The sequence below is a fragment of the Antennarius striatus genome, chromosome 10 (assembly GCF_040054535.1).
Source record: "Antennarius striatus isolate MH-2024 chromosome 10, ASM4005453v1, whole genome shotgun sequence".
In the NCBI taxonomy this organism is placed as follows: Eukaryota; Metazoa; Chordata; class Actinopteri; order Lophiiformes; family Antennariidae; genus Antennarius; species Antennarius striatus.
This window is the reverse complement of record NC_090785.1, coordinates 10436776-10455013: the sequence shown is the minus strand read 5'-3', so window position 1 is coordinate 10455013 and position 18238 is coordinate 10436776. Positions and strand designations below refer to the sequence as shown.

Below are 18238 nucleotides of genomic sequence, written 5' to 3'. Positions count from 1 at the left end.
ACATTACACACTCCTGATGTGACTTTTTGGGTATTCATATCAATTATGTATTTTACTCTCTTGTGTAAAGTTAGATGAGAAAACAGGTAACATTCTCATAGCCAGGTCCCAAACATTTCTTGAAGCTATACAAGACTCAGGTGACCATAATTATAATGTATGTTCTATAAAACATGTTATAAGAACTACTTTTGCCAACTAAAGGTTCTATTAAAGTTTTAAATCTTCATCCTTTTCCATGTCAGCCTATCTTCTGCATCCTCCTTTCTAACACCAACCCTCATCATGTCTTCCCTCACTACATCTATCCTGTGATCTTCCAATTGCCCTCTTGCCTGGTAACTCCATCCTCAACACCCTTTTACCAAAAATAGTCATGATTTCTCCTGTGGACGTGTCTAAACCATTGAGACTCAGAGACTCTTCTGTCACACGAGACACCTGACACTTTCCTCCACCCATTCCCTACCAGGATCCATTTCTTCACCTCCTTACTACACTCACTCTTTGGTTGAAAACATTCAAGTTTTAGTTTGGGGTTTTCAACACATTTTTTCAGTATATAGATGATACAAATTCATGTACCGTTGTCCATCATGGTAGAACTGCATATGCCAGACCAACAGAGAGGTATCCAAGTAAAATTGGTGCTGATATCTGTGAAGTATGAAAATATTGCCTGTAGTTTTGGTTAGGGTTAGAGCTAAGGTTAGAGAATAGGGAGGAAAGGTAGCTCAAATTTATCCAAAGCACATTTTTGGTCTATCTTGAAATGAGCTAGTCATTTCTACTCTTTAGTGGTCATGAATTCAAAATAAACCTTCATTTCAGGTATATAAAAACATTAGATGCCAATTCACCTCATACCATAATTAATTCTTATACGGCTTTGTAAATGCCACACTGTGACATGCAGTCTATGAATTTAAGAAATTATCCTCATTTGAAGAAACACAAACATTTCAAGCCTGCCAGCGAGGCTTTCCAAGGAACAGAAATGTCCAGTGACTGTAAGAGAATTTCATACACAGCACAGACAGAGGCGTCAGTCAGCGAGGCGGTAGAGGGTGGGGGGCTGCCAGTGACAGTTGGTGCCATCACTGGTGCTGCTGGCTGTCTGCCACCCGGCTCCAAAGCCCCCACAGCAGGGTACAAGAAGAGCTGTTTATCTGACTTACTCCATGCCTGCCAGCATTGCTCTCCCCCACCCACTAGTTACCAATGGTGGGCCACGCGCCACACACCATACCATATCTGCCCTTATGACTGCCCCCCACCAGTCGAACATCTACCACAAAGCTCCACTGAGCCCACCCATTGTTTCTCATATTCAGCTACTGTTCAACCTGCACGTCTCCACCTCTTCACCCAAACCTTCTGGTTGAACCTGTAAACCCACAAGGTTTGGTGTTTTGCTGTCACTCCAGCTCTAACCAGATCTGAATGGGAAAGAAAGGAAATATTTTTTCTTGTTTTTCGGATTTCTTTGATGAACTCTATTTTTCATGGTGTTTACAAGCTTTTATGTGGTCAAGATGTAATAAAATGAGACTGAAATCATTTACCAATGGATTACTGACAATCGAGCCGGTGTAGTAATATTATTTATACAGATGAATATAATATGTTATAATTTTACTCATTTGCAATCAATCTGTTAGAAAACTGTGTTAAACTGTTCACATTAAATTAATTTTGTGTTTCTTTTACTCAATTAAGAAGTAAAATGTGTATCTATAAATAGATCCATTGATTATCAACAAATAGGTCAAGGTTAGCAGATCACTTAAGTTATAAATTAAACACAAACCCTAAAAAGCTCATTACCTCTCAGACACATCTTCTTTTTTTTTGCTGTATATCATTTTACATCATTGTTCAGTGTATGCGGTCGTCATGATGTTACACAATATCATCTTGGGCTCTCTTAATTTGTAATTGTATTTCTATTATTTTCTTACACCTGTCGACTAGGAAACTGAACTGGTTCATGTCAGTCTTACAGATTTGGGTTTACTATTAAACAATCAGGGTCAAATGGTTTTGAAAGTTGATGAACATTACCAGCTGCTCCATCATCACAGAATAGCTTAATACCAGAAGTCCCCCTAGAAATACTGCATTCATCCCGCAGAGAGTGGCCAAACAGGGTAATTAATCTAAATAACTACTGTAATAATTAAAGGAAAACTTTCGTTAATTATCGTCTGATAATTTTGGGAAGAAAATTCTGGAATATTCTTTTCATACAGCATTAATTACAAAAAATATGAAGAGCATGTTAGTGAATTAACTACGTAGTTAGCAAACTAAATAGTGGATATGTATCTGGTTTCTGCTAGGACAACTCTCTTCAATTTTCTCCAATATATAGTTCATTTATTGATCATAACAGTCATCATAAAAAGCAGTAATTTACCACTAATTCTCTATTTCCTAGTAGCTTTTTTCATATACAGTAAATCCATTCCAGCTTATCCTTGTTAACCCCCCAAGTTTGATCCTGGATTTGTACAACAGCACTGTGTCAGTCTGTCTACTCTGACCACCGCATCATTCAGTCTTGAAGGTTTGGCATCACACCAGTCACGTTACCTTGGTGATGATGGTGTGACCAGTCATCACCTACAATTACATTTGGACCCAGTACTCTGGAATGGTGATCTGACATTGTTTCCTTCTATGGAGTTCCTAAGGATGCAGGTGAAGAACCTACATTTGTTCTTTAGGAGTTTAGCACATACAGTATTCCAATTCTGCAGCCATTCATTTTAAATATAGTCAGACAAAGAGTCAGTACTGTCTGACACTGAAAAGGTATGTGGGCTCTTGTCATGATTGCTTGGTCTACAAAAAATCCGAGGATTTAGTTGGCAGAAAAGGAGAAAAGTTCTAAGTTTTGAAAATTTTCAGCTGACACATTTAGATCATAAATATGACGTAATTACAGAAAAGCTATGGCTTTTAATATAAAAGGCAGGATTGTACAAAATATCTGTAGTTAATGTTGAGCCAGATTTCACAAATATTTAACAGAATCTCTTCTCATTGCTTCTTTCTCTGTCACAGCAATGTGAAAGAAAGGTAGAAGGTAGAATGTGATTCTCAGTTTCTGACACAGATAGATTATCTTCTGTGGATGGACAGGATGGTCGTAAACACAATTCACACACAGCCACTCAACACGATCAGCATCATTCATGAGGAGCATCGATGTGTCCAATCAGATGTAGCAATGCCTCTGAGTGTCTGTTGCTGTTGACCTGGTGCTTCTGTTCCTTCCCACCCCCACTCCAATGTGCAGACATAGGGTTGCTTAGCAACCCGAGCAGACTACGGAAACACAGACTCATTTGAGGAGATGTTCATACACATAGGCGTACTTGGAAAACCCAGAAACTCTGAGAGAGGAAGATAATGCACTCTGCCCTTTAATCATGCTCTGTGACCCCCAAAACTGTGGAGTGAAATGCTAATCCCATTATCTGGAGGAGAGTCACCCTAACGTGCCCCAGTGAATGCCTCCATATTACCTGGAAACATGCACATGAAAGAATGCACACAGAAGGTCCAAACCATACAGTCACTACTTGATATTTAGTGACCGGGATTGGTAACCATGAAATCAGCATTTCCACCAGACAGAGAGCTTTGGAACATGAAAGTTAAATAGTCTGCAGAGATGACCCAGTCTAACACTATTAACACATTAAGTGACTACTTAAATACAGCTAGCAGAAGATAAATCAACTCAGTGAGCAGGGGAAAACACTGTAATCCCTTCAAAAGGGGGTTTCTCTGCAGTAATGGCAACCAGACTGCATTCCCTGGGGAGTGGTGGGAGTAGGTAGATTATAAATTGCCTCGGGGCAGCGCTCATCCCCTTAGAGTCCGTCACACACAGAGAACGTAGCTGATAAGGGTACACACCAAAATATTTTTAAAAAATTATGTCATTTATATTGTTGCATAAACTATCCATGAAATATCATGGAAACAGAACCATGAAAAGATAGTCAGCGACATGTGTACACAGAAACACACAATACTGAGAGCTATAATTTGATCTTACATCTCTAGCTGAGAGAAATTTAATTTTTCCTTTTTTTGACATTTATATCACATGTTTGGGGGAGTGGGTGGGTGAACTGTAGTAACTCGCTGTCAGGGGGGTTGCTTCTATTTATGAAGAAATACAGGATTGTGATGGAATGATATTTTGTGGTAAGGGCAAGGAGATGGCAGGAGGTTACATATGGTTTTTCTGGTAAATCTGAGCAGTAGCCTCAGGGGCAGGAGAAATTCTCTGAGACAGGGACATGAAAAAATGAAGAGCATTTTATTCTATTGTTAATTATTAAGTTATTAATAAATAAAATTATCTAATTAAACCAAGTAGAAGGACAGAGCTATTAGTATTGAATTAAAGGGTTATGTATTATGATGTACCTAGTGCCAATGGGCAAAGCAATTGTGTTAAAGAGTTTTTAACTGTAAATATCTCAATTTACAATTTAACTCCATGGATTGCTTTCATCATACAGTATCTACGTATTTAAATTCAAGTCAGTGAAATTGCTGCAAATCCAAAACCAAATGTATTTGTTATATACTGTATATTTTAAGAGCCTTTTTTCCCTCACCATTGTTACCAAGTGATTACTCATCAGGAAACTGTCAAGTGTCTGTAAAGAGCAATCTGTATGTTATTTTAGAAAAGCATCATAAGATATGTTTTGATCATTTGTTCAAAGCCTGCGTGACACACACACACGCACACACACACACACACACACACACACACACACACACAAATTTTGAAAAAAGCTGCTTATAGATTTGGGTTTCTCTCTGACCTAAAGGTTTCCTGTTGATAAATCCAGCACCCTAGAAGAGCAAGAGACGGCAGCATTCCTCACATCACCAGTGGGTCACTCACACATACATTACCATTAACTTACCCATAAATCCATCCACAGAAAACCCTAGAGACAGCAACACCTTTTCTTCTTTGATTCCCTGCCCTGTATTATGGTCAGTGTGCAGGTGGCATTTCTTTAAAACTGCCAAAGATAGAGGGGGAAAAACAGATGACCCCTGGGGCAGGGGAACTCCCTTGTGGGGAAGGGGTCAATACACATTGTCTTTCAGTGAGCAAACCAAGCGTGAGGAGTTTAGTTGAGCTTTGCTCAGGTAGTGAAGCTTAGAGGGAGTGTAAAAGGCAAAGGCCAAAGTGTCACTGACTTCTTGAAGGGGGTCTATTATCTGTCATCTTAGAACATGATTGCTGTAAAAGGAAGGAAACTGCTCATGAGATTGTTGGAAGAATATGTTTTGAGCAGGTAGAGACCAGAGGAATGTCTCAAACACAATAAATGCAGTCTTAATAATAAACATCCTAACCAGAATACTACCATGATGATACAAGTGAAGATTTGAAAACCCACCCTAAAAGTGGGAGCAAGGCTTCCACATCCATATTGTATGCAGACACTACCCCCTGGTGCACAGCAGAGCTCTTTACAAATCTTTTTTATTCACAATACATTTATGTTAAAGGTAGAGAAGAACAAATAGTTTGAACATGTGTTTCTTTATTCACTTTACAAAGACAGAATGGAGACTATTGGTGCATTTCTTCTTTAACTTTAGGGTTATGTAACTGTTTTATCACATTTCCATTTTACCAAACAATCAAAGGTTTGACAGGAGAAGAAACACAATTTGAATGAGGTCAGATGTCCTGCCATCAGATGATAAATCTAATAGAATTTCAGCTTTCTTCAATGGCCTTTACGAAAAACATTGGTAATTCTTTCCCCTGGGGTTATGAAAATCTACTCACATCGGATCAGGGACTTCTCACTGATGGGGAGGAAAACATCACTGACAGTGTTAATCTGGCAAAAAGATTTCTGCTTCACAACATTTTCAGATGACAGTATCACCCCATTTACAAGACAGGTGGAGGCAGTGACGTCCCTTGTATTGTGAGCTATAATTTGTGAAAGTAAAAATAGAATGGAAGCCTGTAAAATGCATACCTCCACCAACAGTCCTATTTAAATTAAATCTTAATTATCCAGACCTTTTCCAAAATTAATACTTCCACAACTCTTCTATCAACTGCCGTCAAAATTTATTGACAATTTACATACATTAGAATTGGTGAAAAAAAAAGGCTTGAATCTAATTCCACATTAAATGTGTTCTTTCATACCATATACCCAGCACTCTTTAACATTTGAAAACATGTTCACGTAGCTGTTGTGTATAGTAGCAGCTTGTGATATGAGCAGTCACCCTGTCCCTATTTTTGTTCGACATACAGCAAATATCTGAGATACGAGTCATACCTTGGAACATGACCACTAGTTTGTGGTCGTGTAACTTTTTTGGTGATGAAACAAAAACCCTCAAATAAAAGATACTTTAACCATGTATACATGACATGTAATAAAATTTGATAATTAATTCTCTGCTTTCCACATGAATAAAAATAAAATAAACCAATAACTTAAATTCTGAAGTGTTCAATTCTGAAACACACTATGTGTATTTTTATTTTGGCAAACAAAATATAAGTATCAACCCACATTTCATTTCATTTATACATTTTTTTTTTTCTCAAATGGGATTAGAGCCAATGCTGGGGTTCTGCTGATCCTCCATGTAGTAGGGATCCCCTTGATGAACTCTGTGATTGTGCACCCTCAGGTTTCCCCTGTGGGCAAATCTCTTTCCACACTCTGTGCATGCGAAGGGTCTTTTCCCCATGTGAACATCCCGTTGGTGGGCTCTCAAATTCCCGCTGCGAGCAAAGCGTTTACCACACTGGGCGCATCCAAACGGCCTCTCCCCTGTATGCGTGCGAGTGTGCACCGTAAGTTCAGAGGGAGTGAGGAAGCTCTTGTCACAGAACTGACAGGGATGTAGTCTGACTCCAGTGTGGCGTAAAAGGTGTCTGCGCTGATGAGAGGGGTAGGTAAAACATTTGGTACAGTATGGGCAAGTGTAAGGACGTCCATTCCCTCCACCAGGGGGTGCAGGGTGACTCAGACTGTTTGCATGTCTGAGCATGACAGGCTGTGAATTGGACTGTGGTCGGAGAGGGTCTCTGTTGCCAAAAGATGCAACACGCCTTGTGTGATTGATGGGACCTCTCCCACCTCTGTCATCTCTCAGTCTCCATGGTGGCTCCCCTGGGTGGGCTTGGGGTTGAAACTGCTCACTCTCCCTCTGCAAAACTCCTTGACCTTGGTCTGACTTCTGACTGGAGTTCTGGTTCTCAGGCTCCTGGTCCAGGAAAGGGAATGAGCCACTGTCATCTTCGTTGCTGTTCTCATCAGACCCAAAACCAGGTTGGAAACAGGATGTATCAGTGCTGGAGCAGCCGGTGCCATCTGTCCGCAGGTTCTCCAGACTTGACACCCTACCTTGTTGATTGGTATCTAACCCTGACAACCATTCCCCTGGGTGAGCTGGACTTAGATCAGGCCTAGGGGAGCAACGTCCACTCTGGGAGATTGAGAGAAAAGGAGTGGAGACTTGATCCTGGATGGGTCTGTTTTCTGCACTGCGGCTGCCCTGATCCCAGTCAGACACTGCAGAAATATTATGGGGTAAAGGGACACATTTGTCTCAACAAATAGAATAACCTGAATACTAAAGGATTTCAAATCATCTTTTTTCAACATTGAAAGGAAAATAATAATAATGCAATAACTTCTTACATTTGTCCTTGGTTTGGGCTGCAGACAGAGACTCGATCTGCCTCTGGGCCACAGCAGCCGGGCTTCCCTCTGAAGTCTGAACTGTGGTGGACCCCAGAGCAGGTGGTAACACAGCATGCTATGAAGTAACACAGATCTTTAGACTCCAAGTAGTCAAAGGTAAGATGCAGATGAAATGTCATTCATTCATTGAGAAAAATCATAAAATCTTCAATAGACAGCAAAGTCTGAATCATAGGGTCTGACCTCAAGTTTTACTGAAGCACCAATAACCTCTCCGCCTGTGTCTTCTTCTTTCAGCTCTCCACTGATAGATGGACTGATTCCCTCTACTGGGTCAGGGTGAGAAGACGCATCATCTTTCATGTCCAGGCCTGTGCAATTTAAGTGTGGTAAATCAGCAAGTAAGCAGGTGTTAGATCAAGTGTCAACATTATGTTAGAAACAACAGGTTCACCTTAATTAAAAATAGGTTAATATTTGATAAATGATACAAGAAGTACGATATGGTTTAGAATCTAAACCATATCGTTTAAACTTTAGATGATGAGTTAGACTTTGAGGAAGTGTTTTAAATACATAAATGTGCATTTATAAAGATCAAAGTTGCCAATGAACTCAGTGACTGATGGCATCACTATATCACCCGTTCCTGACGTGTCTCTGTCTCCTGATGGCATCTCTCCTTCTTCACCTCCTCCACCCTTCACCTTCTGCCTCCTGTCCAGTTTCTCCATCTTGTTTCGGAGATGTGAGATCTCCTCGGTTTTCTGCGCTAGCGCCACCTGCTGTTCACAGAGGCTGCTCTCGAAGATCTTGGCGATCTCGCACACGGCCGCCGCCAGTAACGAGTCCATGACGGCGGCCAGCTGAGCGTGAAACGCAGTCCTCACAGATTCCATCGTCCTTTGTTTCAGCGCTATTCTGTTAAAGTCACTGACGAACCCACACCGCTGCTTCCCTCTATGGTAGGCCTCTGGGAGCTTCTGGGACACCTTATAAATACCACTGAACATCTATAAACTGTCACAAGATGCCATGCGAAATAATTACGTCATTTCCATGGGAATTATTTCGCAGCCTTTGAGCCCAATCTATCTACAGACAATGTCTCTTGACGGTCAACCTAAGGTTTTAAGGGAGATCATAACACTGTTTTGTCGAGGCAGTCTCATTCATCTTCTATTGTATCTACGCTATGAGTATTCAGTAAATGCATAACTTGTTATATTTAGGGTTTAATGCATTGAGATAGTATATTTACATCAACAACCAGCTAGCTCTACGTGTATGATAACGTTGTTATTGAGGTGTATCAACAAAAGCTACCGATAGCATTACCTAAGGCTAACGTGTAAACACACTAACCGACGAGAGTCTAGCTCCAGCTAGCATTCAAGCTCAATGTGCAAACAACGGGGGGAAAAAAGGATGCGTTATCTTTGACAGTCGTTGACCAATATTCTTCAACTAATAAAATTAATCCCAGGCGAACACATTCAGATGTGAAGGCGACGCAGCAACAGTTCATCCAGCCAGCAGGTTGGTATGTAAACCAAGAAATGTTCCAAATCTCGCGATAAGACAGACGAGATTTGTAGATTTACTGCAGACACAGGTGTGGCGCCTGTGACGTGTTCACTTCTCTGGTACTGTCACTTACTGCCAAACTTTAGTCACGCAGTGATCGTGGAAAACTGTTTTACTAACGTTACTGAAAAATGTGCCCAATCTATCAAGCATGGCCATTATTTAAATCATGATGAAAACGTTACAATATACTAAAAAAAAATTTTTTTAAATTTAAAATCAAAAATACAAAACAATTTTGTTCAGGCTTATTCCAGAACACAAGTGGTTGCTGGCATACAACCAATGATGACCTTCTGTACATCGAAAATGCCAACACAACAAACCTGGATTTAAAGCTCTAGCCATGAGCCGAAAGGCAGAGAGCTGCCGTTTCTCAAATTATGCTAAAACCTGTATAAACTGTGATTAATACTACGCCCACAAGAAAAGTCTATTTTCAAGTCTGATTGATATAATTTACATATTCAATTCTTGGTCGTGCAACATGAATTTGAATGGTGATACTGGGAGTCATTTGGCCTATTCTATAGATTCTGCCTTTGCTGACTGCTGTTGTCATTGGTCTGATACACATAGGTCATTTATTATGAATCATCAAAATAACTATCAGAGCTATGCAGAAAACAGACTTAAGCAATGAGACTTGCAATGTGAACGTATACAAATTTGTTTATTCATTTGGCATGTTAAATTACATGCAACACTACAACAGTTACAATAGTTTTTTTGTATGATAACATATTGACTGAGTAGTTGTGTAGTTTCTCCAGTGGTAGCTCTTCCATCACTACACAGAACACAGGTTCAGTTTTGTACAAAACAAACTGGTCAGCTGAAAAGCAATATTGGACTTTATGGTTGGTTTTTTTGGCCTTCAATGTCATCAAGATTCTCAATGAATAGAATAAAACTCTCCATCCTATTTTCATCTATCAATTATTTCCTAATTGGCTTTCCCAAAAAATTCACTGCATTACAATATTTATCATTACAAAATAAAATTACATGTACTGTGATAGATGTCCTCCAGTACCCAGCCCTGTAGTTACGTATAATTGAAAAATATGAGAGCTAGGTAGTCAACAGAGTCCATGTGCACATAAAATCTTTATTTAAAAAAAGTCTTACTGATTTATCATTCACAAAAACCAGTATCAAATTTTTTTACAGGTTGTACAGTAGTTTCCATACCAATAGTTTGTAATTTGTTTACATCTCAACAACTCAGGAAAACAACAATACAACAGAGCAGCATAATTTCAGCCACCTAAAGTAGTAAAATCCAATAAAACTCCAAAAAACAATGTGTTTATAAATGACATCACTCATTACCATCACGGTGACATCATCCACCAGTACATTATCCACGCAAGAAATGGTATTGGTATTATCAGTTACACATGGAGATAAGACCACTTTACATGAGACTTCAATGTCTATCACGCTGTGCCTGTTAGCAGAATTTCCTCACACACTTCTCACATTTGATCACTTTTCTGTGTGCAGGCTATGCTGTGCAAGAGAACGATGTTTTGCAGTTTTATGGACATATTTCATTGTCTTTTTCTGTTGTGTGGGTCCTAAAATGTTTCATCAAAAAGTATTTGGATTTCAGAAACTCTTTACACAGTAAGCAGATGAAACCATGAGCTTGGCGTTTACCCATCTCTTGCCATGTTAGAGGTGGCGTTTTGTCTCGATTGCGTTCCATCTCAAGTTCATTGTGACTAACTTCTTGACCTGCGTTGGTGCTAGGTGAAGTCAAATCCTCATCTTCAATGGCCTCTATAGGCATGGTCCATGAAAAGCTCCTGCGTATTTCATTAGAATCCACTTTGTGTTTGTGCATTCTCACGATGTGATTTCTGAGCGACTGACTTGTGCTAAATTTCTTTGTACACATGCTGCAAGGATATGGCTTTTCACCTGTATGGAGACGCATGTGCACTTTCAATTTGTGAGACACATCAAAGCGCGTGTTGCAGAATGGACAGGAGTGCCTTTTGGTTGACTCAGCTTTCTGGAGAAATGAATCTGATGTTTTGCGCCCTCTTCTAGAAGCATTGCGACTGTTAGAGGACCGAGTTTTTTCCTTCGTGGTGATAACCAGTTTATTGTTTGATGTAGAAGGATTTTTGTCATCAGGCTGAGTCTCGGTAGACTGTACTTCTTCTGATAACAATTCCTTGAATTTTTCACAAAGCCGTTGATGGGACACAAGAGCACAAGGAAAGGTGAACTGTTTTTTGCAACCGTTGCACTTCCTGTGTGATCGTACATGAACACTTAGGTCAAATGGTGTGTCAAACACCTCTGTACAAAACTTACAGGTGAACCTTTTTTCAGAGTTGTTTTCCACTGACTTCAGGCTGATTGACTCCAGGACATTTGCGTTCTTCAGTGTGTTAATTTCCCTTTTTCTTTTTAATTTTCTCTCTCCACGTCTAAGCTTTTTAGGACTGCATGTTATGTCAGTATCACCTTGTTTGATTTCTTGCAGCATGTCATTTGTTACTACTTTCTGACGAGTTGCTTGATCACCTGTTTGTGTACTTTCTTTGTCACCCTCCTTTAATTTGGAAACTGTGAAAGAAATCAAGGCAAAAATTCAACAGTGTTATTACTCAACTATTATTAACTGTTATTATTTAACTACGTTGTCATGGTATGAAAAACCAATCCTCAATTCCCAAGAGCACTGATTACTGTACTTTCATTTTCAAAAATGTGATTTGCTTTTACAAGATGTCACTAAGCACATATAGTCAATGGCACCTGTGTTTCAAGGCCAGCCACAGCAAGTAAACATACAACTAAACAAAACATGCAAGGCATCAGTTGTAACCCTAACCTATTAACACTAGTAGCAGAGACACACTGGCACATAATGTAGATGTACCCAAATTAATATTCCCTACAGGGGGAAAATACATGTTTTTGTTTTTAAACTATATTCTGTCGTCCTTAGTAGTTAAACTAAAAATACCTGATTTTTAATCAACAATGATAATAAACATTATTCAGTATATTACAAACATATACAAAATGCTTCAAGGACAGGCAGTAAAAGACACAAGAAGAAATAAAATAGTTTATCCAGAAAATAAATTGCCTCTGTAAACTGTTAAGTACATCCTTACATGGCTGGTGAAGTCTTCACATTTGGCCGTGTCATCTTCCCGTCTACCTCAGCTATTTTCCACTGATGCCCATTTTCTCTCCCACCTTCAGAAAGCTTGGTTACCCATAGTCCTCCCCACGATGGGTAACCAAGCTTTCAGAGTGCTGACACCAACCTTTCCCCGTCAAAGTTTACAACAGTTCACATTAATTTGTGTTTCAATTCTCGACAGAACACTGTGTAGAGTTGCCATCAGCATAACTGATTGATGTTTTTATGATATGCAGTATTTCACACCTCTATCATTATTATTAACCATTTAGTTGCTTCTGTAAAGACCCATGGATGATATGAAAAGTGCAAAGGAATAAAGTGTATCATCCTTATTAATATTAGACACATTCATATTATTAATATTAGACCATTCAGACATTTTGTTAATATAGTAAAACCGACTAAAATATGAATGAAAACCTTCATAGATAATGAAACTCACTTCTTTTGGATTTCCTTTGACTTTTCTTCTGCTTGTCAGAATCTATGACACAGTTATCCACCTAAAATACATACACAAAGAAAACAATACCAAGCATAAATGTCACCATTGTCATTCACAATGCCAAATTATAAAGTCACTACGTCCCAAGTTCCCTCTTCAGTAACATACCTCCTTGACAAGTGGAAGAGGAGATAGAGGAATGTATAGCTGGCGGAGTGGAACGCTGGGACACACGGTCTCTTCTTCTTTTATTGCCATCTTGCAGCCCACGGGAGCACACCAGTCGTCAGGCACTGTACACACCCAAAATGACAGATATGAAAGCTGTATATAAATGCTACACAATTTTGCAGTCTGATAGAATATACAGTAGGTAGGTAGGCAATCCTGGTGTGGACACAGTACGCATTTATCATAATCAATATAATTATTTAACCAATCTTGAGCAAATTTTTATTATCTTACCTTCAAAATAAATTTCAGGAATATCACAAGTTTGCTCAAAAGGATTCATATTATCAAGCTCTGGTTGTCCGGATGAATGAGGACCTTCGCAGACAAGCTCTGGTAGAGATTCATTCATCTGAGTTTGGTTCATTTCTTTGCCTTGCTCATGTCCAGATCCACGTTCAGTCCGCATGATTTGCAGTGCTTGCAACTTTACTTTGAGTTTAGTGATCTCGTCTTCTTTTTGAGCCAGTACCAGTTGATGGTCCTGAAGGGTGTTCTCAAAGATGTTCATTATTTCCAGCAGAGCTTTCTGTAGGACCGAGTCCATGGCTGTAGTCAGATGGGCCCTGAATACCATTGTGAGAGCGTTGGACATGTTTGAAACAGACAGGCACCCGTTACAGATGCCTGATCGCAAAAGAACTGTTGATGTGACGTCAACAAATCACCAGTTCTTAGCACCTAAAAAACACAGACAAAACAAGAAAAATATCTGATGCATGAAGTCGATGATATGGTTTATAAAGGCAGCTATGTGGGTGTTGGATTTCTCCCCATGCATCCACAAAATTGTCTGATAAAAACCAAAACATTGAGACTCGGTACTGTCTGAAGTATTTTAGCCCATAAGTCAAAACACACTTCATAACTACAAAACTGGATTGTTGGCTGGATGTGTTTCATTTTATTTTTTATTTATTTGTACGAGTACAAAAACTCGTACTGAACATTCGTCTCAGCAATTACGACGGACTATCCAGCAAATGTCTTCTGTGTAGACTAAACAAAAGAAGTTAAGCATACATCCCTTCAAGCTACGTTCCCGTAATATTAGAATGCGTTGCGATGACAAAACAAGTTATGACTACCTTAGCTTCCAAGCAACGTTGCTCCTGTCGGGAAGAAATACTGAGCGTTAATCCAAGAATAACTCCTGTTCTTTGTACAAAATGGTGAACTCAAAGACTTTATAGTATTGACAATAGACCAGATAACCCACAGCTGACATCTATAAAAGACGCAGATCCATTTATTTCCTGCTAAACCAGGGTTTAACGACTGCACCCTAAATGTATTCCCGCCACTTTACTGAAGAAGGAAAGGTTCCGCCTTTGTAAATAGTTCCGTCGTGACGAACAACTTTATAGGAACACGGAAGCTTTTTGCAGCCTCTTCCGTTCTATCGCTTCACAATCATAATAAAAAGAAGACCTACGCTGCATTTGATATTGGTTGGTATTGGAATGATAGGTCATAGTAAGAGTGACATTACTCTAAGCTAATCACACCCATAGTAGGGCGGATCGTTTCTCCGCCATCATAGCAAAGAGTGCGTGTTTCTGGCAGGAGGCGTCCGTTATTATCATTAAGAATACAAGTATGTGTGCAAAGTACATACATTCATTTCAGTACATTTCCCCACTGTGGGCATAATAAAGGTCCATCTTATCTTACATGGTGAAAACAACCCAAATCTCGGACGTTTACAGAAAATAAAACAGTAGAAAATCAGTTAGGTTTTGGCATTAAGAATAATAACCAAGATCTCAAACTACTCAACCACTCGCAAATTCTAATGTTTTGTTTCTCTTGACAAAAGTTCTACAAGGAAGTCACATTCTAGTCTTGGAAAGCAACAATGACTTCCCTTAGGCATGATGTTAGAGTGTATTGTTTGATATAATGTCATGAAAAACAACAAATTTTACAATTTCCTTGAGAAGCTATTAAAAAATATGAAATCCTGTGTTATTGTTCACGTCTCCTTTCTGGCCGTTTCTTTAAACTGCCTTGTTGGCGCTGGCTGTTGATGAAAGTGGTGGAACAACATGTGGATGAGCATTGAAATTAGACATGAACACCTGATTTCAATTTTTTTATTTTTTTTTACTGACCACTAGGAACACGGATCAAAGATGTTTTTATGTTGACTACTTGGGGGACTGAGTTGGAATGTAGCATGGTTTTGGTAATTATTTCAGACTAAAAGAATCAGAACTATTGCCATCATTCTTAACACACATTAAGATGTATTAATATTAGTCGGCAGCAGGACAACACATTGCAGAGCAGTTCTCCTGTTTACATAAGGAATCATCGGAATTTTAAGGTCAAAAGTCAAAAGCTTTTCGATCAAAAAGTATTTCCACATTTCATTCTTTTGCCTTTTTTAGATAAATCACATGGCTCAAGCAGGCAACAACTTGCGGGCAGGTCCCAGACATATTCAAAGCCAAATATGTGGTTTCTTCTCCTTGGAAAACATTTGCCATGTAACACTATGGTGAGCAGTTTCAAATTATGAAATAAATGTTGGTTGAATTACATTTTACTGCTTGTGTTTCAGGACTGTCTGTCACAAATGATTGAATGATCGCCATTACTTCTTATTAACCCATTTATTTATGAGATAAACATATCTACTGTGTAAAATCCCCATAGTAATGTTGAACAATTTTCTTAGCTAAGCTAATGTTGAGTCTTTCAGGCAAGAAAACAAATTAATTTGTAGTCTACACAGTTTAATTCATTGCATTTTAATTAAAAAAGATCAGTACAATGTTAATGGTCCTTGTAAGTGCTTCTAAGACAGTCAAACAGTATTTTTAAATGGATTATCAGGTGTGTTTTCTCCTCAGATTTTTCCTTGAGTTGAACAAGGAAGAAAACATGGAATAATCATACGTCTCAGCAATTTGATTTAAAATCAACCAAAGGTATTGTTGTTCCAGGCCACATTAGCACGATCCATGTCCATAAAGTTAATATAAATCCTGAAATACAAAGACAAAAAAGTTAATGAGACTGTGTATTTCAATCAGCCTGTTTATCTATTAAATCATATGTAGCACTAATTGCTGTGTGTGTGTGTGTGTGTGTGTGTGTGTGTGTGTGTGTGTGTGTGTGTGTGTGTGTGTGTGTGTGTGTGTGTGTGTGTGTGTTTGCTACCTGTCAGGAGAGATGCCCAGGTGTTTGTTGAGCAGGTCACACAGCAGTTTAGCATATCGCTTGTTTTCAACAGGGCCGATCTTGCCAATGCTATAGAGATAACAGAGAGCACACGGGTCTTTCTTTCCTCCAAACATCATCATTTGGTCCGGGCTGATATGCACAGCAATATACTGCAAGAGACACAAACCACATATCAGTCAACACCCAGAGTGGATCACTCAGCTGGACACAAGTCAAAATTTTCTTGTTGTTCGGCTTTGGTTTTAGAAGTCCTGAAATTAGGGTTCTCAACTGTGTGAGCTGTAACCGCAAGTACCCTCTGCCCATTATTGTCGCCCAAATTCAGCATGCTTTTCATTCCCACTTACTGGTAGCTCAGGCTGTATGTATGCTTGATTTTTGTTGGACTGTTTTTTTGTTTTACTGAATTATCTATTTTTGTGGTGAGCCGGACAGCCCGCAGAGAACCCACACAGACATGGAATCAAACCCGGGACCTGTTTTGTACAAGAATGACGTTTTGTTCTCCATGTAATGCTTTAAGTTCATCTTTAATCAAGGATGTGGAACAAAAACAAAAAGCAAAAAAACGTAAGCACCATACATTTTTCACTGACTCAATGGAGTGAACAACAGTTTACACCATCATGTACACTGATACAGCAGTTATCCTCCTTCCCATGAACTGGCACCACCTCCAGATGATGTCATCATGTGGGATGACAGTCCATGTTAGAGCTGTCATGAGTTGCTGCTGAAACTGTGGAGGAAGGTAATGCTGTCACGTTTGCTCACTCAACCATCCCTTTTTCAGTGGGATTTGGATCTGTGTTCACTGCTGACGGGCTAAGAACTGTGATGTCATCCTCCTCCAAAAACTGTGAAACTAGTGTACAGTTTCTGAGTTTTACATCCATCAAGTCTTAAATAACCTTTTTCTATTGGCATGTGCGGGTTTATTATAGATATACTGTATTGTGATGGTCAGTCAGAATCTGCTTCTGAGGCGCAGCAGAAAGTATGTCTATCCTGATTCTGGGTTGATACAATGGATGTAGATCTGATGTTGTGGGAGGATGAGTATTCATCATCCTGGTGATTTTTCTGGAGAATTTAAACATTCAAATTCAAACTAATACAAAACTTAACACCCTTACTGGAGTATGAAGCTAAAAAAAAAACCCATACATTTTTATTTTAAAATAATTGCAGGGAAAAGAAATTGCCTCAACTTCAATTGTCATTTCATTACGTCACTTTCACATCAACATACCACAGTGAACAACCGTGACATTGGTCGGTAACACGTTTAAGATTTGCATTCAACTGTGGTCGTGGTGAAGTGATTAATCATTTACCCACGCTCTCTACGAACATCAGCACATCTGCGATTGCATAACTCCTCTTGTGGCTACATTAACTCCACGTCTGATTCGGAATGACAAATAAAAATGCAGGGCAATATGCCTCATTCAGCATTTTACTACTAGATTATAACATTTCATGTCATGCTCATTCATATGTGAAAAACACGTGTGGATTAGTAGTGGGATCTCACAGACCCAGGGGGACATAACGGAGCTTGCCTCCGTCCTACCTGCGGTGGTTTGCCCATATGTTTGGCCAGCTCTTCAGAGGCCTCGGACAGCAGAGCCGACGGCACATCGCTTTTGGCCACATTCGTGTTCACTACAAACATCGGCATGTTCTCCTTTTATATTTTCTTCTTGCTGGTCGAACTGGGCCAAGACTTCAGAGCCTGTCAAGATATACCGGAAGTCTCTCATGGAGCATTTATCGAGTGATTCTTTTAGACAGTGACGTCATTTATTAAATCCACAGCGCCTCTATCGGTGGGAGATGATTTATTGCATGCTAAACCATGCAGAG

At 39.4% G+C, this 18238-nt stretch overlaps 3 protein-coding genes across 4 annotated transcripts; all 3 read right to left on the bottom strand.

Moving 5' to 3' along the window:
* Positions 1–5591: 5591 nt before the first annotated feature.
* LOC137602660 (uncharacterized) lies at positions 5592–9276 on the bottom strand. Its single transcript, XM_068325567.1, has 4 exons — positions 8380–9276; positions 7980–8107; positions 7734–7851; positions 5592–7604 (listed from the first exon to the last, which is right to left on the bottom strand). The coding sequence occupies exons 1-4, from the start codon at positions 8747–8749 to the stop codon at positions 6628–6630; spliced, it is 1593 nt and encodes a 530-aa protein (XP_068181668.1). The 5' UTR covers positions 8750–9276; the 3' UTR covers positions 5592–6627.
* A 711-nt stretch (positions 9277–9987) lies between these two features.
* Positions 9988–14789, bottom strand: LOC137602893 (zinc finger protein 135-like). 2 transcript variants are annotated; one of them, XM_068325988.1, is made up of 6 exons: positions 14266–14789; positions 13412–13858; positions 13115–13239; positions 12944–13004; positions 11655–11909; positions 9988–11511 (listed from the first exon to the last, which is right to left on the bottom strand). In XM_068325988.1, coding segments are annotated over exons 2-6 (804 nt in total). In that variant the 5' UTR covers positions 13773–13858; positions 14266–14789; the 3' UTR covers positions 9988–11509. The 2 variants fall into 2 exon arrangements, with proteins under 2 accessions (XP_068182089.1, XP_068182088.1); XM_068325987.1 differs by having other exon boundaries at positions 9988–11909.
* Positions 14790–15918: 1129 nt separating this feature from the next.
* mif (macrophage migration inhibitory factor) lies at positions 15919–18163 on the bottom strand. Its single transcript, XM_068325523.1, has 3 exons — positions 17946–18163; positions 16346–16518; positions 15919–16170 (listed from the first exon to the last, which is right to left on the bottom strand). The coding sequence occupies exons 1-3, from the start codon at positions 18051–18053 to the stop codon at positions 16104–16106; spliced, it is 348 nt and encodes a 115-aa protein (XP_068181624.1). The 5' UTR covers positions 18054–18163; the 3' UTR covers positions 15919–16103.
* Positions 18164–18238: the final 75 nt, after the last annotated feature.

Excerpts from the sequence above, each read along its gene's own strand:
- LOC137602660 (XM_068325567.1), bottom strand. The coding sequence starts at position 8,749 with ATGTTCAGTGGTATTTATAAGGTGTCCCAGAAGCTCCCAGAGGCCTAC. Across the intron at positions 8,108-8,379 it reads CAGAGACACGTCAGGAACGG|GCCTGGACATGAAAGATGAT; the intron begins GTGATATAGTGA and ends TAAATTGCACAG. Across the intron at positions 7,852-7,979 it reads GTGCTTCAGTAAAACTTGAG|CATGCTGTGTTACCACCTGC; the intron begins GTCAGACCCTAT and ends GTTACTTCATAG.
- LOC137602893 (XM_068325987.1), bottom strand. The coding sequence starts at position 13,772 with ATGTCCAACGCTCTCACAATGGTATTCAGGGCCCATCTGACTACAGCC. Across the intron at positions 13,240-13,411 it reads TCCTGAAATTTATTTTGAAG|TGCCTGACGACTGGTGTGCT; the intron begins GTAAGATAATAA and ends GGGTGTGTACAG. Across the intron at positions 11,910-12,943 it reads TCAAAGGAAATCCAAAAGAA|TTTCCAAATTAAAGGAGGGT; the intron begins GTGAGTTTCATT and ends TTTCTTTCACAG.
- mif (XM_068325523.1), bottom strand. The coding sequence starts at position 18,053 with ATGCCGATGTTTGTAGTGAACACGAATGTGGCCAAAAGCGATGTGCCG. Across the intron at positions 16,519-17,945 it reads ATATGGGCAAACCACCGCAG|TATATTGCTGTGCATATCAG; the intron begins GTAGGACGGAGG and ends TGTCTCTTGCAG. Across the intron at positions 16,171-16,345 it reads CTGGGCATCTCTCCTGACAG|GATTTATATTAACTTTATGG; the intron begins GTAGCAAACACA and ends TTTGTATTTCAG.